This window comes from Mauremys mutica, chromosome 1 (assembly GCF_020497125.1).
Source record: "Mauremys mutica isolate MM-2020 ecotype Southern chromosome 1, ASM2049712v1, whole genome shotgun sequence".
Taxonomy (NCBI): domain Eukaryota; kingdom Metazoa; phylum Chordata; order Testudines; family Geoemydidae; genus Mauremys; species Mauremys mutica.
The window spans coordinates 157,497,768-157,520,138 of NC_059072.1; the positions used below are offsets into that span (position 1 = coordinate 157,497,768).

Here is a 22,371-nt window from a genome sequence, read left to right on the forward strand (position 1 = left end):
CCAGGCATCTGCTACAACAGGAGTCGATCTTTGTCCAGCAATAGAAGCTACATTTGTATCAATCAGAGAGCTATCCATTGAAAAAGTACTGGAAGAAGCAAAGACTTCAGTCCAGAAGTTGACTAATGAAGATATTTATATTGATCCTTATGTGAAGAAGACACAAAGTGTTTGTTTAGACAACTGTAAAAGTACACAGACTTGATTCTTAAAAATCTACAACAGTGACTTCTAGATACTACTCAACCACTGTGTCCTATAAAAACGCAGACAGTTGAGTAGAGTGAGGCACTACCAGCAATGGGGCTGCCATGTGCTCAGGACAGAATAGAGAATTTGAACACAGAGTGGAATATCATACAACGAATGAATGAAGATTTGACTTCAACTTCTTTTTTATCATCACTAGTGGTTTGACCCAATCTTTATGCTATGTTTCCTGGGATAAAATAAGCAGGAATTTATCTCTTGCTACTCCCAGTCACAACAGCTACAGTTGAGCGTTCTTTTTCATGACTGAATAGAATATTGTGTTCTGAAAGAAGTCGCCTTCTGCCCGATCATGTGAATGAACTAATGAGCATATCAACTGAAGGAATGGAAGTACCGGACACAGGAGAAGTCACCAAAAATGAACTCATTACATTCAAGAAGTTCATTAACAGAGTTGTGCAAAATTATAACAAGAAACCAAGCAGGATGTAGATGTAGTGCTTCATAGAAGGCTTGAGTAGCTAACTTTAATTTGTATGATGATTTTAAAACATGAGTTAAATCTAACAAAATGATCATGAAACATCGGCCCTGATCACCCCCCCATAAATTTGAGCACCCCCCCTAATTTAAATTGCTGGGGAAAACGCTGCTTACTTGTTCCTCCCCCTGGTTCTAAGAGACCCGGGTCCACGGCTGGTGTATAACAAAGAGCCAGTGCCCATGGGTGGCAAGTCTGTAGAAATTTTGATGGTGCCCAGAACCCCCCCCTCAACTCCGCCCCCCCCCAAACTCCGCCCCCACCTGCCTAAGGCTCTGGGAGGGGGCTCGGGAAGGGGGGAGGTCTGGGGTGCAGATCCTGGGCTGAGGATTAGGGTGCAGGAGGGGTGCAGGGTGTAGGCTTTGGGATGGAGTTTGGGTGCTGGGTGCAGGCAGGGGGTGGGTGTGCAGGAAGGGGTGAGGGGTGCAGGCTTTGGGATGGAATTTGGGTGCAGGCTCTGGGCTGGGGGTGGGGGCATAGGAAGGGGTGAGGGGTGCAGGCTCTGGGAGGGAGTTTGGGGGTGGGAAGGGGTGTGTGGGAAGGGGGAGGGGGTGCACTCTCTGGGAGGGAGTTTGGGGATAGGAGGGAGTGCAGGGGTGAGGGCTGTGGGGCTGAGGATGATTCATGATGCAGGAGGGGGCTCAGGGCAGAGGGTTGGGGCGTGAGGTGAGGGCTGTGGGGCTGAGGATGAGGGGTTCATGATGTGGGGGGGCTCAGGGCTGGGGCAGAAGATTAGTGTGCGAGGGGATGAGGGTTCTGGCTGGGGCTGGGGGCTGAGGGGTTCATGATGCAGGAGGGGGCTCAGGGCTAAAGCAGAGGGTTGGGGTGTGGGGTGAGGGCTGTGGGGCTGAGGATGAGGGGTTCATGCTGCAGGGTGGCTGAGGCAGAGGATCAGAGTGCAGAGGGATGATGGTTGCGGCTGAGGATGAGGGGTTCATGATGTGGGGGGGTGCTCAGGCAGGGATGCGGCGGCGGGGAGGCCCGCGGGGGCCAGGGCCCGATCCAGGCAGGGCCAGGGGAGAGACCCAGCTCCAAATATTGCTGGAGCAGAGCACCCGGCCCTGAATATTCCTGGAGCCCAGGCACCGCAGATGTATATAACCTGAGGCCTATGCCAGTGCCCACGGGGTTCGTGCCTAGTCTCCCTTGAAATGGCTTCCTGGTCTGAGGGAACCATATCCTTGGCTAGTACCTGATGCCCAGCTGGTACCTGATTGGATTTTGGGTCTCTTCAATGTCTCCTATGTCTCCATTGGCTCTATAACACCTGGTCAGTACCTAGAGTACCCAGGGGTCCTTTGAACTGCACATGAGCCTTGCATGCAGTTTCCACTGGTTGCATATGGCCCAGATCTATGGCTGGTCCGTAACTCACGCTCCATGTACATTGTGTTCACAGGCTCCCCCTGCTTCTCCTGTGGGGGTCTCTCCTCTTTGGAGTGGTCAGTTCCAGCCCAACCCCAAGGATGCTTTTTGGGAGATCACATCCCCCAGTTTCCCCAACCCATACCCCAACAACAACATCAGCACCTGGGACATTACAGTCCCAAAGGGCTTTGTGGTGGAGTTGGACTTCTGGCAGTTCGACCTGCAGCCATCTGAGTCCTGCCTCTCTGACTACGTCAAGGTGCGTGCAGCAGAGACCTGGGGTAGGGGTGGGGAGGGGAAGCTGGTGACCTCAAGGCACAATCATTTTTCAACAGCAAACAGGCTCTCCTTGCTAGCCAACAGGCACAGAGGAGAGGGAGGGAGTTGGAGATGCATAGACCAGGGAATGGTGATACATAGAGCAGGTTGAACTTCACGAATTCTCATGATTTCCCCTCCCACTTTCTCCTTGATAGATCACAGCAGATAAGAAAGACCTGGGTCGGTACTGTGGCCAGCTAGGCTCAGCGACAGGCAACCACCCAGGAGTCAGGGAGTTTGTGTCCAAAGGGAACCAGATGAGGCTGATGTTCCACTCTGACTTCTCCAACGAGGAGAATGGCACCCTTATCCCCTACAAGGGCTTCCTGGCCTATTACCAAGCTGTGGGTGAGTATGAGAGCTCCACACCATACAGGAGGGGTGCACAGGGCTGTTCCTCACCAGGAGAATCCAGAGGAGCCCTGGGCCCCATCCCCAACAAGCAGAGACCCCAGGACAGTAGCCAGACCTGCAGCACCACCAGTACAGAGCTTTCAGTCAGGTTTAACTCTCTCTTCTCTTTGCCCAGCACCCCCTCTCACCTCAGATCTGGATGAATGTTCCCATGGCAGTGCCCTTAAAGATAGGGTGAGCAGACAGCAAATGTGAAAAATCGGGAAGAGTATGGGCAGTAAAGGCTAAAGCCTTGCATGTTCCCCTAACAGGAATCCAGTGCCCACAGCCTGTGCCAAGGGACCAGTTCACCCTCATCAAAGACTTGCAGCCCCTGTACCGATTTCGTGACTACATCAATGTCAGCTGCCAGACTGGGTATGGACTGATGGAGGTGAGGCCCTCCTTCCCCCCACCCTTCTGCTCTCTTCTCCACTCCTCCTTTATTCTCTTCTGCCAAAGTCTCCTCCTTTCCAGTCTCTTCTCCTCCCTGCTCTTCAGTCCCTGCCTTTTCACAGGAACGGGTGATGTCAGGCAGCAGCGACTCCAGGCACCAGCGCTGCGAGGGCAGCAGTCAGGCATCCTTCGGTGGCTTGCCTGGGGGAGGTCTGCTGGTCCTGTGGATTTGGTGGCAATTTGGTGGTGGGTATGCTGAAGCCACGGGACCAGTGGACCTCCTGCAGGCAAGCCGCCGAATCCTTGGAACCGGGGACCTCCCCCAGGCAAGCTGCTGAAAGCCGCCTGACTGCCATGCTTGGGGTGGCAAAAAAGTTAGAGCCAACCGTGATGTCAGATTAACAAAGAACATTGTCATCGCTCTACAGAATGTTTGGGATGCAGGACTCACTCTCTGGAGGGGCGCCCCAGGATCCCCAGCAGTCTGCTCAGGAATCTGATGAAAGGCAGGACTCCCCTGCCCTTCTCTCCTGCCCCACCCCAGGAGTGGGTGTCTATGGGATAGAATCAGAGATTACCGTTTTGATGACTGCAGGTTTTTCTGGCTGGGATAAAGGGGCTGAATCATGAGCCTGCTGAAATAAGAGCAGCCAAGGCCAATGCATGACAAAGGGGTAGGAGGTTGGGTAAGGAGGAAAGGTTCCGGGATCACAGCAGGGCACTGAAGTGGACATCAGGAGCAGAGTTGGGCAGCAGTGAGAAGGCAGATGCCAGGCTCCATCCCTATGATTTGGGGTTGGGGGCAGGGACCTGAGGTTACATGTGGTCCTCAGCTCTTCTCTTCTTTTTCCTGCAGGGTGACCAGAAGTTGGCATCCTTCAGTGCTGTCTGCCAGGATGATGGGACTTGGCACCGACCCATGCCCCGGTGTGAAAGTGAGTCAATAACCCCATCCTCATACATGAATTATCCTCCTGAACTGATCCCTGACCCGAAGGGGTGAGTGGGGAGTACATCCTCCATAACCCACATAGTCTTTAGCCTTTCTATTGTCAGCAAGGGGACTCATAAATGCCAGTTCTGACAGTATCTTAAGCATTGTGATCCTTAGGCATAGGTCCTACTGGGACCTAGACTGAGTCCAACCCTCCCCAAAATCATTGCACTCAGGGGGGTGACGAATGGCCACCATGCTTTCCACGGGGGCTGGGCAACATTTTTAAAATAAAAACTTGCTTAATACAAAAATAGCCTTTCCCCTCCCCGCAAAAAACTATTGCAAAAAACCCTACTGATGTTCTCATTTTTTGGTTTTGTTTTTTTTTCAATATTTTTCTGACTTTAATCAGAATTATTATTGAAATATGTAACCCTTTTGGATAAAAATGTTGATAACGTGTCATTACATTAAAAAACTAGGTCAGCTTTGAACAACTTTGAATTTTTGTGTGCCCTTTTCTCCACTTTCCAAGCAACTCTAGTCTCTGCCAAGTGGGGACTGGACCTGCATCCCCTCCAGCGGGTTCACGGACAGTCCCCATCCCTCCCTCACATCATGGGCTCCAGCTGAGTCCAGCATGAGTCTCCGAACTTTACTGCTACAGTGAGCACCGTGGCTCCCCCTTGACTCCTCTCCTTGTTCTCTTTTGTAGTTGTGAGCTGTGGTGACCCCAAAAATCTCACCAACGGGGCCTTCAGTTATGTTAGCGAACACGGGAACAACAACTACCAGTCAGTGATCACCTACCGGTGCGAGAAGCCTTATTACCACATAGTCAAAGGGAGTGGTGAGTCCTGACCCGGGAAGAGCCATAGTAATCTGAGCTGGGAAAGCCTTGGTAACAAGGGTGGTCCATCCCCTTTAAGGGCAGTAGAGAGTCTAGATGTCAGTCAACCATGCCATGGCTCTTTCAGGATCCAGGAGTTTGGGGGAACATGAGGACCTGGGGAATGGCAGAGGCAGATACAGGAGAAAGGAAGCTGTTGCAGGGAATTAGTGTTTGGGGAAAACCAAGACTACTATCTCTTTAAGGGCCTGGGATCAGGAGCCTTCTAATGTAGAGTGGAGGCAAGGCTCCCTTCTCTCCCAGCTGATTAGGATGAGCCTTGGGAAGGATGGCAACGTATTTGCTGCCTCGTTTCTCCTACCAGGGGGGCTGATGAGCTTTCCCCATGTGGGGCTGGAAGAAGTGAATTGAAAGAGGGCCAGCTGGGAGAAGCTGGTTTAAGGCTGCTGCTGGCCTGAATTAGCACAGTCCCAGAAGGAAGGCGGTGGAACTCTTGAATGTAAGGAGAGTAAACCTGCCTGAATTATTACACAGGCCCGTCTGTGGGACTCTTGACTTTTTAAGAGAGGGGGCCTGTCTCTGAATTAGCACACAGGCTCCCAGGAGAGGGGTGGGGGTGAGGAGCTAAAGAGTTCTGTGCTCTGTTCAAAAGTTAATAAATAAGCCAGTAAAGGGGTAATCTTGGTCTAAGTACTGTGATGTGGGAGTAAACCATTGCAAGAGCCAAGGAGGATGGGGGTGCAGTGGAACTGCAGGGCCGTGCTGTGCCACATGGGGGTGTGCTTGGGGTCGGTGCCTCCTACACTCCCTCAGATCCCGTCTCCCCACGCAGCCCCTTGGGCCTAGGCTAGAAGCATCCCCCTATCCATTCCCCATGGCTCCTAGTTCCCTGTGCTCTGGAATGGGGCTCTGGCCCCACTTTGGGAGATGACGCCCCAGGCTCACAGTGCAGGGGGAAGACTCTTGAGCTCGTTTCCCTTGGCTCAATCTCAACCTATTCTCACCTCCTCCCACTTCACCCAAAAAAAATAAACCAACAAAACTTCTTCAGCAGTTTGAACCCCTCAGGCCTGGTCTACACTAGGACTTTAATTCGAATTTAGCAGCGTTAATTCGAACTAACCACTCAACCGTCCACACCAGGAAGCCATTTAATTCGAACTAGAGGGCTCTTTAGTTCGAATTTGGTACTCCACCCTGGCAGGTGGAGTAACGCTAAATTCGACATGGCTAGTTCGAATTAGGCTAGGTGTGGATGGAAATCGAACTTAGTAGCTCCGGGAGCTATCCCACACTGCACCACTCTGTTGACGCTCTGGACAGCAGCCCGAGCTTGGATTCTCTGCCCAGCCACACAGGAAATGACCCGCGAAAATTTGAATTCATTTTCCTGTCTGGGCGGTTTGAATCTGACGTTCTGGTTGCACATCGGGGCGAGCTCCGCAGCACCGGCAGCAATGCAGAGCTCTCCAGCAGAGGAGTTCATGTAATCTCTGAATAGAAAGAGGGACCCGGCGTAGACTGACCGGGAACTCTTCGATCTGATCGGTGTGTGGGGCGAGGAGTCTGTGCTTTCGGAGCTGCGCTCCAACGAACGGAATGCAAAGACCTACGAGAAGGTCTCCAAAGCCATGATACAGACAGAGGATACAGCCATCATGCAACGCAGCGCCGCGTGAAAATCAAGGACCCCAGACAAGCCTACCAAAAAATCAAAGCGGCCAACGGACGCTACGGAGCCTGCCACCACTGCCCCACCACTGACCATGGACTCTGATGATGGGACAGTGTCGACGGCCAGTTCCTCGGTGATGTTCGCGGACGGGGAAGATGAGGAAGGGTTTGTGGAGGACGAGGCAGGCGACAGCGCTTACAACGCTGGTTTCCCCGACAGCCAGGATCTTTTCATCACCGTCACGGAGATCCCCTACCAACCCTCCCTGGCCATGAACCCAGACCCTGAATCAGGGGAAGGAGCAGTCGGTAAGTGCTTTAACCATGTTAACTTTTATTCTTAATATAACAGGAATCTTAACTGTGTGAAAAGGAGGTCTCTCTAGATATGGGGATAGAACAGAAATCATCCTTGGAGATCTCCACGAAGCTCTCCTTGCGTTAATCGAAAAGCATCAGCAGGAGGTTCCTGGGGAGAGCTGCCTTATTGGGTGCTCCGTGGTAGCACAGTTTTCCGCGCAAGGCTTTCATGAGGTACTCAGGGAGCACTGCCTCCCCGAGCACGGCTGTATCGGGCCCTGGTTCGTGCTAGCTTTCACGCAGCATGCGCTCTCTATCTCCTTCAGTGACCCTCCTCAGGGTGATCTCGCTAGGAGACTCCTGCATCTAGTTAGGGTAATTACTGTAATTTTACGCCTGGTCCAAAGTATTTTTAAAAAATCTACGGACAGACGGCATAGCACAGACTCAGCACGCAGCTGCGTGACGAGCGTAACGGAAAGCCAAAGAATATAATGGACGCTCATGGAGGGAGGGGGGAATGAGGACGCAAGGTATCCCACAGTTCCTGCTGTCTCCGAAAAGTATTTGCATTCTTGGATGAGCTCCAAATGCTTCTAGGGTCAAACACAGTGTCTGCGGTGGGTCAGGGCATAGTTCGGCAATTTGCGCACACACCCCAACCACCACCAGAAGTGAAAACAATCCTCTGTTGACTCTTTTACATGTCACCCTATCTTTACTGAATGCTGCAGATAGACGCGATGGTGCAGCACTCAACACCAACATCCTTGCTCCCCCCACGCTATGGATGGCTGATGGTACAAAACGATGGAAATCCGTCCTCATCATCAGCCTATTGGCACATGGGGCAATGCAAAAGGGCTGGTAACCATGCCGACTAGCATCAGTAAGGTCGATTAAGGGCGCCTGTCCCTAATTTTTGATGGCAGATGGTGCAATATGGCTGGTAACCGTCCTCATCATTGCAACAGGGGGCTGAGCTCCATCAGTCCCCACCCTTCATTGTAAATAAAAGATTCAATTGCCCCTGGACTAGCAGAGGGATGATGGGTTCCTTCATCCACACTCCTTAATGTCCTGCCTGGACTATCATTGCAGCTGGAGGCTTCCTTCCACTCATTTCTCACAAACAAGTCACTGTGTCTTATTCCTGCATTCTTTATTACTTCATCACACAAGTGGGGGGACAATGGTATGGTAGCCCAGGAAGGCTGGGGTAAGAATGGAATGAACAGGTGATGTTGTTGCAGGAGCACCCCCTGTGAATAGCATACAGCTCATAATTTATGCAGGATCGGACACAGAGCAGCTGTGCTCTCTGGTTCTATGATACAGTGGTTCTCTAGTACACTTGCCCATAATCTAGGCAGGACTGATTCTATTTTTAGATACCAAAAAGGAGGGATTGACTCAGGGAATCATTCCCAATTTTTGCTTTTGCGCCCCTGGCTGCTTGGCCAGGGGCACTTATGACAGCCCCAAATGGGGCAGTGCAAAAGGATAGGTAACCATGCCCATCTTATTACCATCTTATTACCAATTTATGGTATGGTTGATGGTACAATATGGCTGGTAACCATCTCTGCTGTCATGCAAAAGCAAAAGCATGCTGCTGTGTAGCGCTGCTGGCCCGCCTCTGTCAGCGGCATCTAGTACACATACGGTGACATACACAAAAGGCAAAACAGTGTCCATGGTTGCCACGCTATGGCGTATGCCAGGGCAATTCTGGGAAAACAGGCTTGAAATGATTGTCTGCCGTTGCTTTCCCGGAGGAAGGAATGACTGGCGACATTTACCCAGAATCCACCGCGAAAATGATTTCTGCCCCAGCAGGCACAGGGGTCTCAACCCAGAATTCACAGAGACAGCCTAGACTCAGTTAATTGTTCGCAAAAATGTATCTTTGCAAGGAATTCACTCCCTGTTTCCCATCTCACAGCTTCCACTGTCTCCAGACCTGCCACAGCATCCCCCTCGCAGAGGCTGGCGAAGATTAGGCGGCGAAAGAAAAAGACAAGGGACAAGATGTTCGAGGAACGTATGGGCTGCTACCTAGCAGAGGCGGACCAGCAGAGCCAGTGGAGGGAGACCGTCTCTCTGTGCCAGCGCTCACACAGCGAACGGGAGGAGAGGTGGCGTGAGGAAGACAAGCAGGCGACTGAAACAATGCTTGGACTAGTGAGGGAGCAAACGGACACGCTCAGGCGCCTTGTGGATGTTCTGCAGGACCGCAGGAGGACAGAGACACCCTGCAGTGTATCTGCAACCGCACTCCCCCGCCACAAAGTCCCATACCCCCCTCACCGAAAATAATCAGGAGGAGGGGCGGCCGGGGACGTGAATACTGTCACTGCACCACAGCACAGTGCTCAAGTACCCAAAAGCTCTCATACCCTACATTTGCCGAAGTCCTTCACTTCCAGACTCACAGTTGTCCCAATCCCAGTCCCATCCCCTAACTGTCTACTTAATTAATAAAAATGCTTTGCTGTTAATTACTGTTTCCGTTATGTTTTTTCAAAGAAGACTGTGTTTGAATGGGGGGCGTGGGGAAGGGGGTGGTTAATTGCATAGGACAGTCACCTTTCCCAGGGTACAGACATGGGGGCAGGATCAGCAGCGGGTCACACACACGGTGCAGTCAGTAGGCACCCTGGTCGGTTTTTGGAGGTGGTTTCCAGGATCTGTGTGGGCGGGGGAGATGTGACTTTGCAGCGGGGGAGGGCGGTTACAGATCTTATACAGCGGTCCTTGTCCTGGACCGCACAGTCACGCAGCTGAGGAATCTGTATCCGTCCTCCTCCACCACAAGGTCACATATCCGCCCGCACACAGAATTCCATAAAGAGGGATGGCAGGCTCCGTTGAAAGAAGCATTCCGGCACTGCGGACCGCTCTAGGAGCAGGAGCCTGTCATTCCTTGAGTTTAGAGGCAGTCTTTACATCACCGCACACCCTACCCAGCACAGCCTGCGTCCCAGTTTCAACCCTTTCACGAAAAGTCATGAATAAAGAAACCTTTGTTAAGTAATAATGGGACATGTATTTTATTTTTACACGTGTGCTGGAAGTGGGGGTAACGGGGTGAACGGGGTATGTAACCGAAGAGGAGAGTCAACAGTAACTGGGTAAAGAAACAGGGGCAGGTTCAGCTTCTCTGTAAAGAAACTGAACAGTCACAGGTCACGCTGCTCGCTGGTATTTGAAGAGTTCCTTGTCGCTGTCCCAGGCGCCTGTATAGGGCTTCATGAGCAAGTGCATTAGCGGGCAGGCTGGGTCCCCGAGGATGACTATAGGCATCTGCACATCCACAACAGTTATTTCGTGGTCCGGGAAGAAACTACCTTCCTGCAGGCGTCTGAGCAGCCCACAGTTCCTGAAAACACACGCATCATGAACCTTGCCCGGCCACCCGACGTTGATGTTTGTAAAACGTCCCCTATGGTCCCCCAGTGCTTGCAGCACCATTGAAAAGTAGCCCAATTTCTCAGCAGCTGACTGTGGAAGACGTGGACGATAAAGTGCGAGGAGGAGAAAACGGCGATGATCGCAGCGGGCTCCGTGCTTGCAGTGCTGTGGCGTCCGCGCTGTCACTGACCAGAAAAGTGCACGAACAGATTGCCCGCAGGCGCTTTCAAGGAGGGAGGGAGAGAGGTTGTGATTGACGGTTCAATGACGACACTTACCCAAAACCACCCTCGACACATTTCTCCCCCCAGCAGGCATTGGGGGCTCTACCCAGCATTCCAATGGGCAGCGGGGACTGCGGGAACTGTGGGATAGCTTCCCACAGTGCACCGCTTCCAAAGTCGACGCTGGCCCCGTGAATGTGGACTCAGAAATTCGAATTAGTGTATTTAGTATGGATACACAAATTCGACTTCATAAGGTCGAATCCACAAATTCGAACTAAGTTGATTCGAAATAGTCTTGTAGTGTAGACAAGGCCTAAGAGACTTGCAAAGATCCTTACATTCCCTCACCCCCTCTCTAGTCATGACTGTTCCATGCCAGGTGTACTTAGCTCGTTGAACCTCTCCCAGAACTCAGTGTCATGGTATGTGGAATCAAGGAATCCCCGTCCTTACACAGGAGGGGTGTGTTAGATAAACCAGCTGTACACGACAGATACAGATAAACCAGCTCAAATTGACCTGAGGTCACATGCTGAACTCTATTCAGCACTCAGGTCATCTAGTGACTGAATAATATAACTTCCAATGAGCATCTCATTACCCCTCAATCCCCTCCAGCCCCCTGAGACTTTCTGTGGTTCTTCTCTGAGCTCCCTCAAACTTGTCACTTTCTCTCTGGAACTGAGGGGCCCAGAGCTGAGCAGAGCATTCCTGCTGGAGGCTCTCCAGATGGAGCAGAGAGGGACCGCCCCCTTCCTGTCTGATGTGTGATGCCTCTGGGATTGAGGGGCCCACAGCTGAGCACAGCATGCCGGGTGGGGTTGTTCCAGTGCCCTAGAAAGAGGGACTATCTCCCCATTCCGCCTGTGCCTGATGATCGCTCCCTGCAGTCCTTGGTTTCATTATCTTCTTCTCTTTTCCCTCGGATACATTCAACTGCTCTGCTCAGGGCTCCTGGGCTGACCAAGATGGCCATGAGGACATCCCAGTGTGTTTACCAGGTAAGTAGGGAACATCTCACTGTGTTCAGCACTCAGCAATATGCCTTCAGAGTCAGCACAAACCAAGGGAGACAAGCAGCGCGAGGGAGAGAGAGATGGAGAAGTGGAACTGACAGTAATGTGGGACTGTCTGTGAGGGAGGTGGCAGTGCAGGAGATGGAGAAATCCAGATGGAAAAGCAGCAGGAGGGCAGGGAAGCAGGGAACTGAAAGGTATGGGGAGATGAGAGAGAGAGAGAGCAGGAGAAGAGAGCATGTAACAGCCTCCTCGGTTCCTATCCCTCCTCACAGTGTGTGGGAAGCCAGACAAACCCATCACTGGAATCCAGCGGATCATCGGTGGCAGCACAGCACCGCCGGGAAGCTTCCCATGGCAGGCAAAGACACACATCGTTGGGCTCGGGGGTGGGGCGCTGCTGGGTGACCGCTGGATCCTGACATCTGCTAGCACCATCTACCCCAAGAAACACGCCTCAGTGACAGAGAGCCTTGCTGAGGTGGCTAAGAAGATCGACGTGTTCCTTGGCCACACGGAGGTGAATAAGATCCACGAGCTGGGTAACCACCCCGTCCGCAATGTGTTCGTGCATCCCCACTACGACCCTGATGATGAGAACAACTTCAATGGGGACATTGCACTGATTGAACTGCGGGACCCAGTGCCACTGGGCCCTGACCTGCTTCCTGTCTGCCTCCCAGATGCTAGTAACAGCACTTTCTATGCCAAAGGATACACGGGCTACGTGAGCGGCTTTGGGGTGGAGAAAAAAGTTCTCGCAGACCGACTGAAATATGTATCACTGCCAGTGGGTGACCAGACAGCCTGCAAGAAATGGCTGCAGGGAAAGGAGGTCAGTGGGAAGGCCATGGTGTTCTCTGAGAACATGTTCTGTGCTGGCTCGCCCAGTGGGGGGAAAGATACCTGCCAGGGGGACAGTGGGAGTGTCTTCACGGTGCAGGATTCAGAGAGCGAGCGCTGGATAGCCACCGGGATTGTCTCCTGGGGCATCGGCTGTCACAAGAGCTATGGCTTCTACACCAAGGTCATCAACTACCTGGACTGGATCAAAGAGATAACAGGGATGTAGAGGCTCTGAATGCCACTATCCTATTGGCTGAAGGCTCAGTGATGTCACATAGGTATCCAGACACCCACACATCATTGGCTGAAGCATCGTGATGTCAAAGGACTGTGATGTCAAAACTGCCATAGCAGTGGCTGAATTCTTGGTGACATCATCAAAGCTTCCCAAAGCCTCTGTGCCATTGATTGAAGCTTTGTTGATGTTCTAAGGTTTCCAAATGCAACTTCACTATTGGGTGAAGCCAGTGATGAGCTGCCAAAATGCTAACAACCGGTTCCCTCCTCCTCACCCCATGAGGGGTCATGCCCCCCCACTCCTGCCCCATCCAACCCCCCCATGTTCCTTGACAGCCCCCACCCCGGGACCCATGCCCTATCCACCCCCTTCCCTGTCCCCTGACTGCCCCTTGCCACCCCATCCAACCCCTTCTCTGATTCCTGATGGCACCCCGGGACCCCTACCCCATCCAATCACCCCTTCTCTCTGTCCCCTGACTGTCCCTGGAATCCCTACCCCTAACTGCCCCCCACCACCCCATCCAACCCCTGCTCCTTCCTGACTGCCCCCCCGGGACCCTTGCCCCCGTTCAATCCCCCTGTTCCCTGCCCTCTGACCGCTCCGACACTAATCCACCCCCCCAACTCCCCTGCCCTCTTCCAACACACCCTCCCTGTTCCCTTACCATCCTGTCTGGAGATGGGGGCTCAGCTGGGCTGGGGCTGGGACCAGAGCCGCTGGGCTGGACCCGGGGGCCGGTCAGGAGCCACGCCGCCCGGCTGCACCTGGGGGCCGGGCAGGCAGGAGCCGCGCTGCCCGGCTGGACCCGGACCCGGGGGCTGGGCAGGCAGGAGCCGTGCCGCCCGGCTGGACCTGGGGGCCGGACCTGGGGGCCGGGCAGGCAGGAGCCGCGCTGCCCGGCTGGACCTGGGGGCCGGGCAGGCAGGAGCCGTGCCGCCCGGCTGGACCTGGGGGCCGGACCCGGGGGCCAGGCAGGCAGGAGCCACTCCGCGCTGCCCGGTGAGGTCACAGCTGGACCCGGGAAGCAGGAGCCGCGCCGCCCAGCCCCAGGGTCTGGCCGCGACCTCGCCGGGCTGCGCAGCGCCTGGAGCCCTCCTCCCGCTGGCGCTGGCGCCCCCGCTCCTCACCCCAGCTCAAGCTCACCTGGTGGAAGCCGCTGCTTTCTTCTCAGCCCTCCCAGGCTTCCCGCGCGAACAGCTGATTCGCGGGAAGCCTGGGAGGGGGAGGAGAAGCCGGAGGAGCTTCTGAAGAGGAGGCAGAGTGAGGTGAGCTGGGGCTGGGGGAAGGGTAGGGAGCTGCTACAGCTTTTCTTAAATTTAAAAGCCCTTTTGGAACTAGTTGTCCCTCCAGGAACAACCGGTTCTAAAGGGGCTTCTAAATTTAACAACCGGTTCGCGCGATCCGGTGCGAACCGGCTGCAGCTCACCACTGGGTGAAGCCATGACAATGTCAGGAAGTCTTGTGAAATCCAACATGTTATTGGCTGAAGTCTTGGTGATGTCATAAAGATTTCTGAAATCTGTGGCACTATTGTTTGAGATGCTTGCAATGTAGTAGAGCTTCCTGTAGGGTGCTGAGTGTAGATTCTACTTATGTCTTGGCACCAATGAGGTTCTGTCAATATTAAAATCACTACTATAGGAACCAGCTGTTTTTATTTCACTCCCACCTGGATTTTTTAATAATTAAAGAGCACCTTTCTCCCACCAGGTTCTTAAAGAAACTTGCAGACTGTGCCTATACAGAGAGATTGCTTCATCCAGACTGAAATGCCGCCCCCTCTGGAGTAGGGTTGCCAGGCATCCAATTTTTGACTGGAACGCCTGCAGCACCAGTGGGGCAGGCAGGCTCTGTGTTTTGTTCTGTGCGGCTCCTGGGAAGCGACGACATGTCTCTCTGGCTCCCAGGCGGAGGGGCAGCCAGGGGGTTGCATGCACTGCCCCCATCTGCAGTTCCTGCCTCTGCAGCTCCATTGGCTGGGTTCCCTCTCCCTACTTTGCTGAATTAGGCTCTCTGGCCTCTTGCAGCACACGCACACAGGTAGGTCCACACTCCGCTGCAGACACAGACTGAAGTCAGCTCTGTGTGAGAGGACTCCCCCAGCACTCACGTGCACACCCCCTTTGGGAGATAAACCCAAAATAATACTGTCTTGCACTGTATAGAAAAATCTGCACAGTGCAGGCTCGTAAAAATCCACCATCAGCCTGGTGAAAATGAGGGAGTGAAAGAGGGTGGGGGAGAGCGAGTGACAGAGGGAGGGGGGATGGAGTGAGCAGGGGTTGGGGCCTTGGAGAAGGGGTGGGGCAGGAGCGGGGCCTTGGGGAAAGGAACGGGGCAAGGGTGTTCAGTTTTCTCCAATTAGAAAGCTGCAATTTCAGTTAGACATAATCCTGGAGGTTTCATCACAGGACCTAATCTTTAATGAAAGATTAATTTTTAATTCCTGGAGACTCCAGGACAATCCTGGAGGGTTGGCAACCCTACTCTGTATAGCATATGTTGAATAGTCAGTTGACTAGCAACACTGAACAGCATTTAGGACAGATTAGAAGGAATTCAGTGACCAATCTGAAACTGTAAGGAAGCAGAAAGGAATTGCCTGAATCGTGGCATGTTCAGGACCCAGGGATTAACAGCATAGTACATAGAGGAAAGAGCCAAGGAATCTGTAGTGACCACAAGGGGCAGGGGCGGCTCTAGTCATTTCACCGCCCCAAGCACAGCGGCACACCGTGGGGGGTGCTCTGCCGGTCGCCAGTCCCGCGGCTCCGGTGGACCTCCCGCAAACGTGCCTCGGTGGAAGGTCTGCTGGTCCCGCAGCTCCGGTGGACCTCCTGCAGGCACGCCTGCAGATGCTCCACCGAAGCCGCAGGACCAGCGGACCCTCCACAGAGGCACGCCTGCGGGAGGTCCACCGGAGCCGCCTGCCTCCCTCCCAGCGACCGGCAGAGCGCCTCCCACGGCATGCTGCCCCAAGCACGCGCTTGGCATGCTGAGGCCTGGAGCCGCCCCTGACAAGGGGCCAGGACTTTGATTTTACACACCAGATGAAATGAGCAGCATGGCACCCCCTCCCATTGGGCATTGGGGTATTAGTACTGACTCAGATGGGCAGAGCACCCCTGAAGCATTGTGGGTATTCACTGGAGATCTCCCATCTAAATACTGAACCAGCCTATACCTGCTTACATTGAAAAATCTAATGGCCTGGCTCACCCATAGTCATAGAGTTTAAGGCCTGAAGGGACCACTATATCTTCTGGTGTGATCTCCTGCACATCACCGGCCAAACCCCCACCCAGTTACCCTCTCTTTCAGTCCTATAACCCGGATTAGATTAAAGTATTTCAGCCTTCAAGAGACTAAACTATGGTAATCCACAAGCAGAGAATAGGAAAGACCAAGGTTCCACCAGTGCCTGAGGCCTGCACGGTGTCAGGGAACTGACTAGGTGACATATACATAGCTGCTTCCAGCAAGTGACCCATGTCCCGTGCTGCCGACCCCACCCCCCAGGAGAAAATTCCATCCCAGCCCCACATATGATGATCAGTTAGACCCTCCGCATGTGAGCCAGAACCTGTCAGCCAAGTACTTGAGAGAGAATTCTTAGTACCACTTCAGAGCACTGGCCCACCCTGTCTGGTGTCACATATCCTGCCATGATCCTCTCTGATGCTTCAGAATAAGGAGACAAAACCATAACAGAATACATCAGGGAAAAATCTTTCCTGACGAAATTTCCTTCCTGCCTCCTCAATAACTATTTTCCACACCCTTGTTCTTGTGCTGCTGAGTATCTCTGGTGCCAGTCTCATAACCATGCTCCAGTCCCAGTCCCAGTTCCCTCATTTCTCCTCTAATTCTGCCATCTTCTTAGCCAAATGTCCGTACTTCTCCTCCTTTATCAAATCCCTGCTGCCTCTTCACCCCCTTGGTCTCCTTCCTCAGATCCTCCCTATCCTGTTCCCTCCTCGCTTTCCTTGCTGATGTCCTCAAAGAAAAAAATCATAGATTCCAAAACCAGAAGGGACAACTGTGATCATCTAGTCTGACCTCCTGTACAACACGGGCCATAGAACTGCCCCAGAATAATTTGTTTTGAACAAGAGCCTAATCATTAAGCTCTAGGATCAACTCCTCACTTCCCAGCACACTTTCCTCCTCCTCCTCTGTCACACACTGAGATATTTTTTCTGTTGTCCTCCTTTAGACCCTCTTCCGTTCCTGCCCACGTGACCCCTTCCTAACTCTCTCACCCCCCTCACTCTCCTCAATCTCTCTCAGGACGTGCCTTTTCCTCCAAGTACAAATATGCTTTGGTCTCTCTATCTTATAAAAAACCCACTGTCATAGCTCCGGGCTAGCTGCGCCTCTGTCCCCTCATGTGTTCTCCTGTGAGTGCTCCCCCTCCAGGTCTTAGGCCTCGAGGGTGGAATCCTGCGTTTCTCCCACGCTTAGATCAGTGTTCCAGGCTTTGGGTATCAGCTGTGCTTCCCTCTAACAAGTGCTACCTTGACTTAGTATCTGCACTTCTTTCCTCCAGGGGCTTGTGACCAGCCATGAATACAGTGATCCCAACCAGCCGTCTTAGAGGATGGTTTAACCAGAAGAGTGGGACCACAGCATAACAGGAGAAAAGGACTAAAACAACAAAAAGCCCACATACATCTCCATCTTACCTAAACCTTAGGTAGGCCTCACTTTTCCCAGATACCCCAGCCTGTGGAGACTGGGCTTCAGTCTGCTGTCAGCAGACTCTGTCTCTCTCCAAAGAGTGGAGGATTGTCGAGCTCTGTGCGAGGGGCCCCAGGAGGACAGCATAGAGAAGGAGATGCAACCTGCCCTTTATAAAGCCATCGCAGGTAGTGTTAGAGGCAGTGAGGGGTGCTGTGTTGCTGGAAGTGCCATCCTTCCTGCTCTGGACACATGCCATCTCCCAGCATCCTGGCCTGTCTTTCTGACATTTCTTCCTGTCCAGTTGTCATCTTAATCTCAATTTGACCAAAACTCACTCTTTCTCCCCCTAGTCTCCCTTTCTGTCCCCTTTCTCCATCACCACGGACAGCCTCACCATCCTCCCAGTCATTGAGGCCCATAAGCCAGGGTCCGTCTTTGAATTACCTCTCTCACTGGACCCACATGTTCAGGTCATTTTTAATCTGACCCCTTTTTCTCAAATTACATCTTGAAAATCCAGGCTTCCCTCTCTGTCCTCATGGCCAAAACCCTTGCCCCACCCCCCTCATTTCATACCTTGACTACAGTGACCTCTTCTTCACCCTTCCTCCTTTCAAGTCTGTTAAGATTGTTGCTGTTAAAATCACCTTCTCGGGGATCTGACCATGTCAGCCTCCCCTGGGTGTCCCTCTGCCGGTTCCCCCTGTACCTCCCCATCAGACACAAACCCGTTGGTTTTCCCAATAAGGCCCTTTGTGAGTTAACTCTGCCCTGCCTGGCTGATCTAGTGAGACTGATCCCCACGGTCACTTTGCCAGTATTCCCACCACCACCAGTCAGTTTCTCCCTTCAGCCCTGCATGCTCCCTCCCATGCTGCCCCCTGTGCATGGGGAAAACACTCGGGTAAAATCCAAACAGCCACTGCCTCACCCCTGCCAGGAGGCCTCCCAAACTCTGCCCCCCTGATCATGGTCAGGCAGGTGACAAGCTGTGGCAGTCTCTTTTCCCATCCTTCCCTTCTACTGCTTCTGTCCTCCCCCTCCCCCCATAACCTCCTAACCTCACTGAGAAAGCTGCTTGGAGTGGGAGGGATAGCTCAGTGGTTTGAGCATTGGCCTGCTAAACCCAGGGTTGTGAGTTCAATCCTTGAGGAGGCCACTTAGGGATCTGGGGCAAAAATTGGTCCACCTAGTGAAGGCAGGGGTCTGGACTTGATGACCTTTCAAGGTCCCTTCCAGTTCTAGGAGATTGGTATTTCTCCAATCATTACCTTTAGCTAGCAAACTGAGTCAGTTCTTCCCCCGGCTCACAGCTTGCTGTTGTATCCCCATCACCCACCCTTCATCGGCTTCTGCCTTTAGATCATAAGCCCGTCAGGGCAGAGACTTCTAGGGGAATAGGCCCCTCAGGCTAAGATGATGGCCAGTCCCTTGGCTGCGGGATGCAGCTCCTTTCCTTCCCCATCTGAGAACCCTTCAGGTCTCTGTCCTGTTCATCTTCTGGAGATCCTCTGCCACAGGAAAGGGTCTGAGAGATGGGCAGGGCAGGGCTGATAAACATATTGATGCTAATTATAATATTTGCCCTCTCTCTAGGAGCTCAGTCCCCTATTCGTTTTGAAGGATGGTAGAGGGGAACGAGGGCACACACAGAGCCCTCTGCATGGGGGAAATGGGAAACCTTGATATGGGGGAAATGGGGCACACACAGAGCCTCTGGCATGGAGAGGGGGAGAGTGGAGGACCAGGACTGGTAGGGGGGTTAGAGGGCCATGGGTCAAGAGAGAATGGGGAGCATGTAGAGATCCCATGGGGGGGAGAATGGGGGAAAATGTATGGGGAAGGGGAACATGGGGGACATGCTGAACCCTGGCCATGTGGCAGATGGGCACATGGAGCCCCAGACATGGGGTAAGAACTCGGGAGTCTGGGAGAGGGAAGAATTGCAGATACGTGGAGCCCCTGGCATGAGGATGGGGGATTTCAGGATGTCCCTGAAAGACGCAGATGGGAAGGTGGCACACAGGATGCTTGCAGGAGTGGGAGAGGGGGAATGGAGGGAATCAGGGAGCCCTGGTGTGTGCAATGCACTCAGCCTAAAGAAGCTACAAACCATGCAACCCCTGACAATCGTAAAGCACTTGACAAATGCTAATGAGAGAAACTCCCTATAAGTGTCCCTCATGGTACATGTGGAGAAACTGAGGCACAGAAAGATGAAGTGACTTGCCCAAAAGTCACATAGCAAATATGGGTCCAAGCTGGGAATAGAATCCCTAGCCTCCCAGTTCCTGCTCGTGTTCTCACCCCTTGTCCTGGCCCATTCAACTGCACCTATTTCTGTTTTTCTCTTTCCTCTTCCTTCTTCTGAATTGCTGCAACATTTTGTCCTCCTGGCCTTCCTGTTGTGTAGAGGCCTGTACTGTACTCAGGACAGCAAAAGTCCAACTCAGCCTGTGACAGAAACATTTTTTTCACCCAAAAGGGGGACGGAATAAATTAGTCCAAACAAAAAGGTCTGCTGATACTACCGAAGGGCTCTTTAGAGATTATGAAGGGCAAACAAGGGGAGAATGGCATCAGAACTTAATGAAACGATATTGGGGTGTTGGAAATTAGGCCTAATTGATGGACAAAATAATGAGGGGCTGGGCTATCCACTTATTGCCCTCTTTGGGGGTTCTTTAAAAAGAGATTTGGGGGGCAATCAAAACAGGGGGGTGGGTGGATTGAAAGGAATGAGCTTCACCATTCTGGCTGCCACCCTCGCTCTCCACTGTCTCCTGGGACCCCGGAATCCACCATGCCATTGTTAAGCTGTCATCGTCCTGGTCCTGAAAGGCGTCTTAACCACAGCAGGCCACAGAAAGGGAATCGATCACTTTGCCACCCCACTGGCTTCAGCTAAGTCCTGAACAACTCCTGGAATGTGACCTTTGGTTGCCTCCTGTCACTCCCTCCCTCTGATGTCCTTTTCCTTTGCCATCTGATTTTTTTCTCTCTCCTATCACTCTAATTTGCCTTCTGTTTATTAACAGACTGGCTTAGCTGGCCAAGACTGTCACTTTCACAACACTGCTGTGAGTGCATGACCAGAGGGGCAGCTAAAAGCAATGTCTGAAACAGCCTGATGCTGGTATAAGTTTGTCAGGTCTTGTCCCGGCCATGCCTGTTTTCTCCAAGTAGTGAGGCTGCAAGTGAGAGTCAACTCCAGAAACAGAAACTGCATTTTCTATCTTTGCTGTTCTTTTCTGTCCCCTTTTGGGTGTGTTTGTCTTGTTTTGGCTTAAAGGAAACAGGATCAGACTTCAACAACACCGGTAACGGCAGCTGCAGCTAGGGTAGCCAACACTGTATTTCAAAAATAAGGGGCTGTTTTCTTAGCGCCCCTGCCCCACCCCACCTCCATATAGATATATATACATAAAATTATTATTAATAATTAATAAGCAATACTCGCCTACATTCGCTAAGGGTATTTCTTGCTGCTTTTTGCAGCACTCAAGAACTCCTGATCTTATTGTACAGGGATTAAAAAAAAGTAAGGGACGTCCCTTGGAATAAGGGACTGTTGGCAACCCTAGACTCTCAGCTGTTTCTCTTTTCCCCACAAAGGACTGTTTATACCATCTATGGACAGTCAGACATGGGGGGTTCCTATGAAAGCTCCCTACAGCAAAAGAGAAAGGGAGGAAGAGATATTGTTAAAATGAAAGCCTCATTTAGTATTTTACATTTCAAATGTTTTAACTATTTTTCCTTCTTTTTCTGTATCTTTAGTAAAAGGTTATACAGATTTTTAATGGTGGTTGTTGGCATGGAATTAAGCGGGCCAAGGTCTCTGTATTCAAAACCCAAACAATGTTTAACTTTTTAGTGTAGTACAGTGACCGAACCATGATAACATATTTGACTCTGGTCCATTTTATTCCATGAAAATTAACATAATACTTCCCAGTACCCATAGGAAACAATCTCTCTCCAACAAGGGCCCAGTGAAGAACTGAGGGATGCTGCTTGGCTGAAGTGAAGAGAGGAGACTAGAGTTTCCTGAAGGATAAAGAAATGTCTTTGTTTAATTTGGGGATCCCCATTTCCATAGCTTCCAAAGGATCAGTGTTTCCCAAATTGAACTCTGCAGAGCTGCTTCTGCTGAAGTAGCCATCAAACATCAGACACTCAGGCTTTCTGCTAGCCCAGATCTGGCTATTTTTAGGACTTCGGGTGGTTTTTTCAACTGACCTCCAAAGCCCTCTCTGATAAAGAGGCCCAATTCTGAAAGCAGGCCCCCAGGTGGGGCCTGCCCAAGGCTGAATGGCAAGGTAGGGTTGGGACTCAAGGGCCCAGACCAGAGCAGAGTGTCCAGGTGGTGTCTCCCCAAGAGCCATACAGAGAGGTGTTATCCCCTCCTTGCTCCAGGACATGAAGCCTCAGAGACTGAGGATCCCAGAGTGGAGCACAGTAACTCTGGTGATGTCTCCTCAGAGCCACAAACAGAGGAACTATTCCCTCACTACTCCAGAACGTGTATGGAGATTTCAGGACTGGGAGTAGCATGCTGGAAAGGAAGGTGTCTGTGAGACATTGATGACTGACAAGTACATCTCTGCTGTAAGTCCACTGACCTCCCTGGACTTTGTGTATGTTGCACAAGATGACTAAGTTTGAAAATCTGGCCCTGAGGCAGGCGAATGGGAGAAGAGTTGCTCCCCTCAGGTTGATTCCTAGGCCTGGATCTGTGAAACAACCACTTCTCTTTGACAGCAGCTCCCAGTGAGGATCCAGCCAGTACTGCTGTGGCTCATATAAAGGTCCCAGATGCTGCAGTGAGGTAGCATGAGCCACAGCTTTTAAAAGGCCTACAGCTATTAGCATGGGAGGGAGGGGGGAGATGGGTCACTTTAGTTGGGAACCTAGGTCTAGTCTGAGAAGAAAGGAGGCAGCACACGTG

General features: G+C 52.2%; 1 protein-coding gene across 3 annotated transcripts in view; it reads left to right on the top strand.

The window, feature by feature from the left end:
• The window catches only part of LOC123359704 (complement C1r subcomponent-like), a 57,897-nt gene extending 44,813 nt beyond the window's left edge, over positions 1–13,084 (top strand). For 2 of the 3 annotated variants that reach the window (XM_045001128.1, XM_045001138.1), the window contains exons 2-8: positions 2,154–2,381; positions 2,599–2,791; positions 3,109–3,230; positions 4,089–4,167; positions 4,885–5,019; positions 11,561–11,635; positions 11,926–13,084. In XM_045001128.1, coding sequence (XP_044857063.1) covers positions 2,154–2,381; positions 2,599–2,791; positions 3,109–3,230; positions 4,089–4,167; positions 4,885–5,019; positions 11,561–11,635; positions 11,926–12,722 — 1,629 coding nt within the window. In that variant the 3' untranslated portion in view covers positions 12,723–13,084. The remainder of the gene's footprint in view (positions 1–2,153; positions 2,382–2,598; positions 2,792–3,108; positions 3,231–4,088; positions 4,168–4,884; positions 5,020–11,560; positions 11,636–11,925) is intronic. The other variant, XM_045001133.1, reaches the window with a different exon arrangement.
• The last annotated feature ends 9,287 nt before the right edge of the window (positions 13,085–22,371 follow it).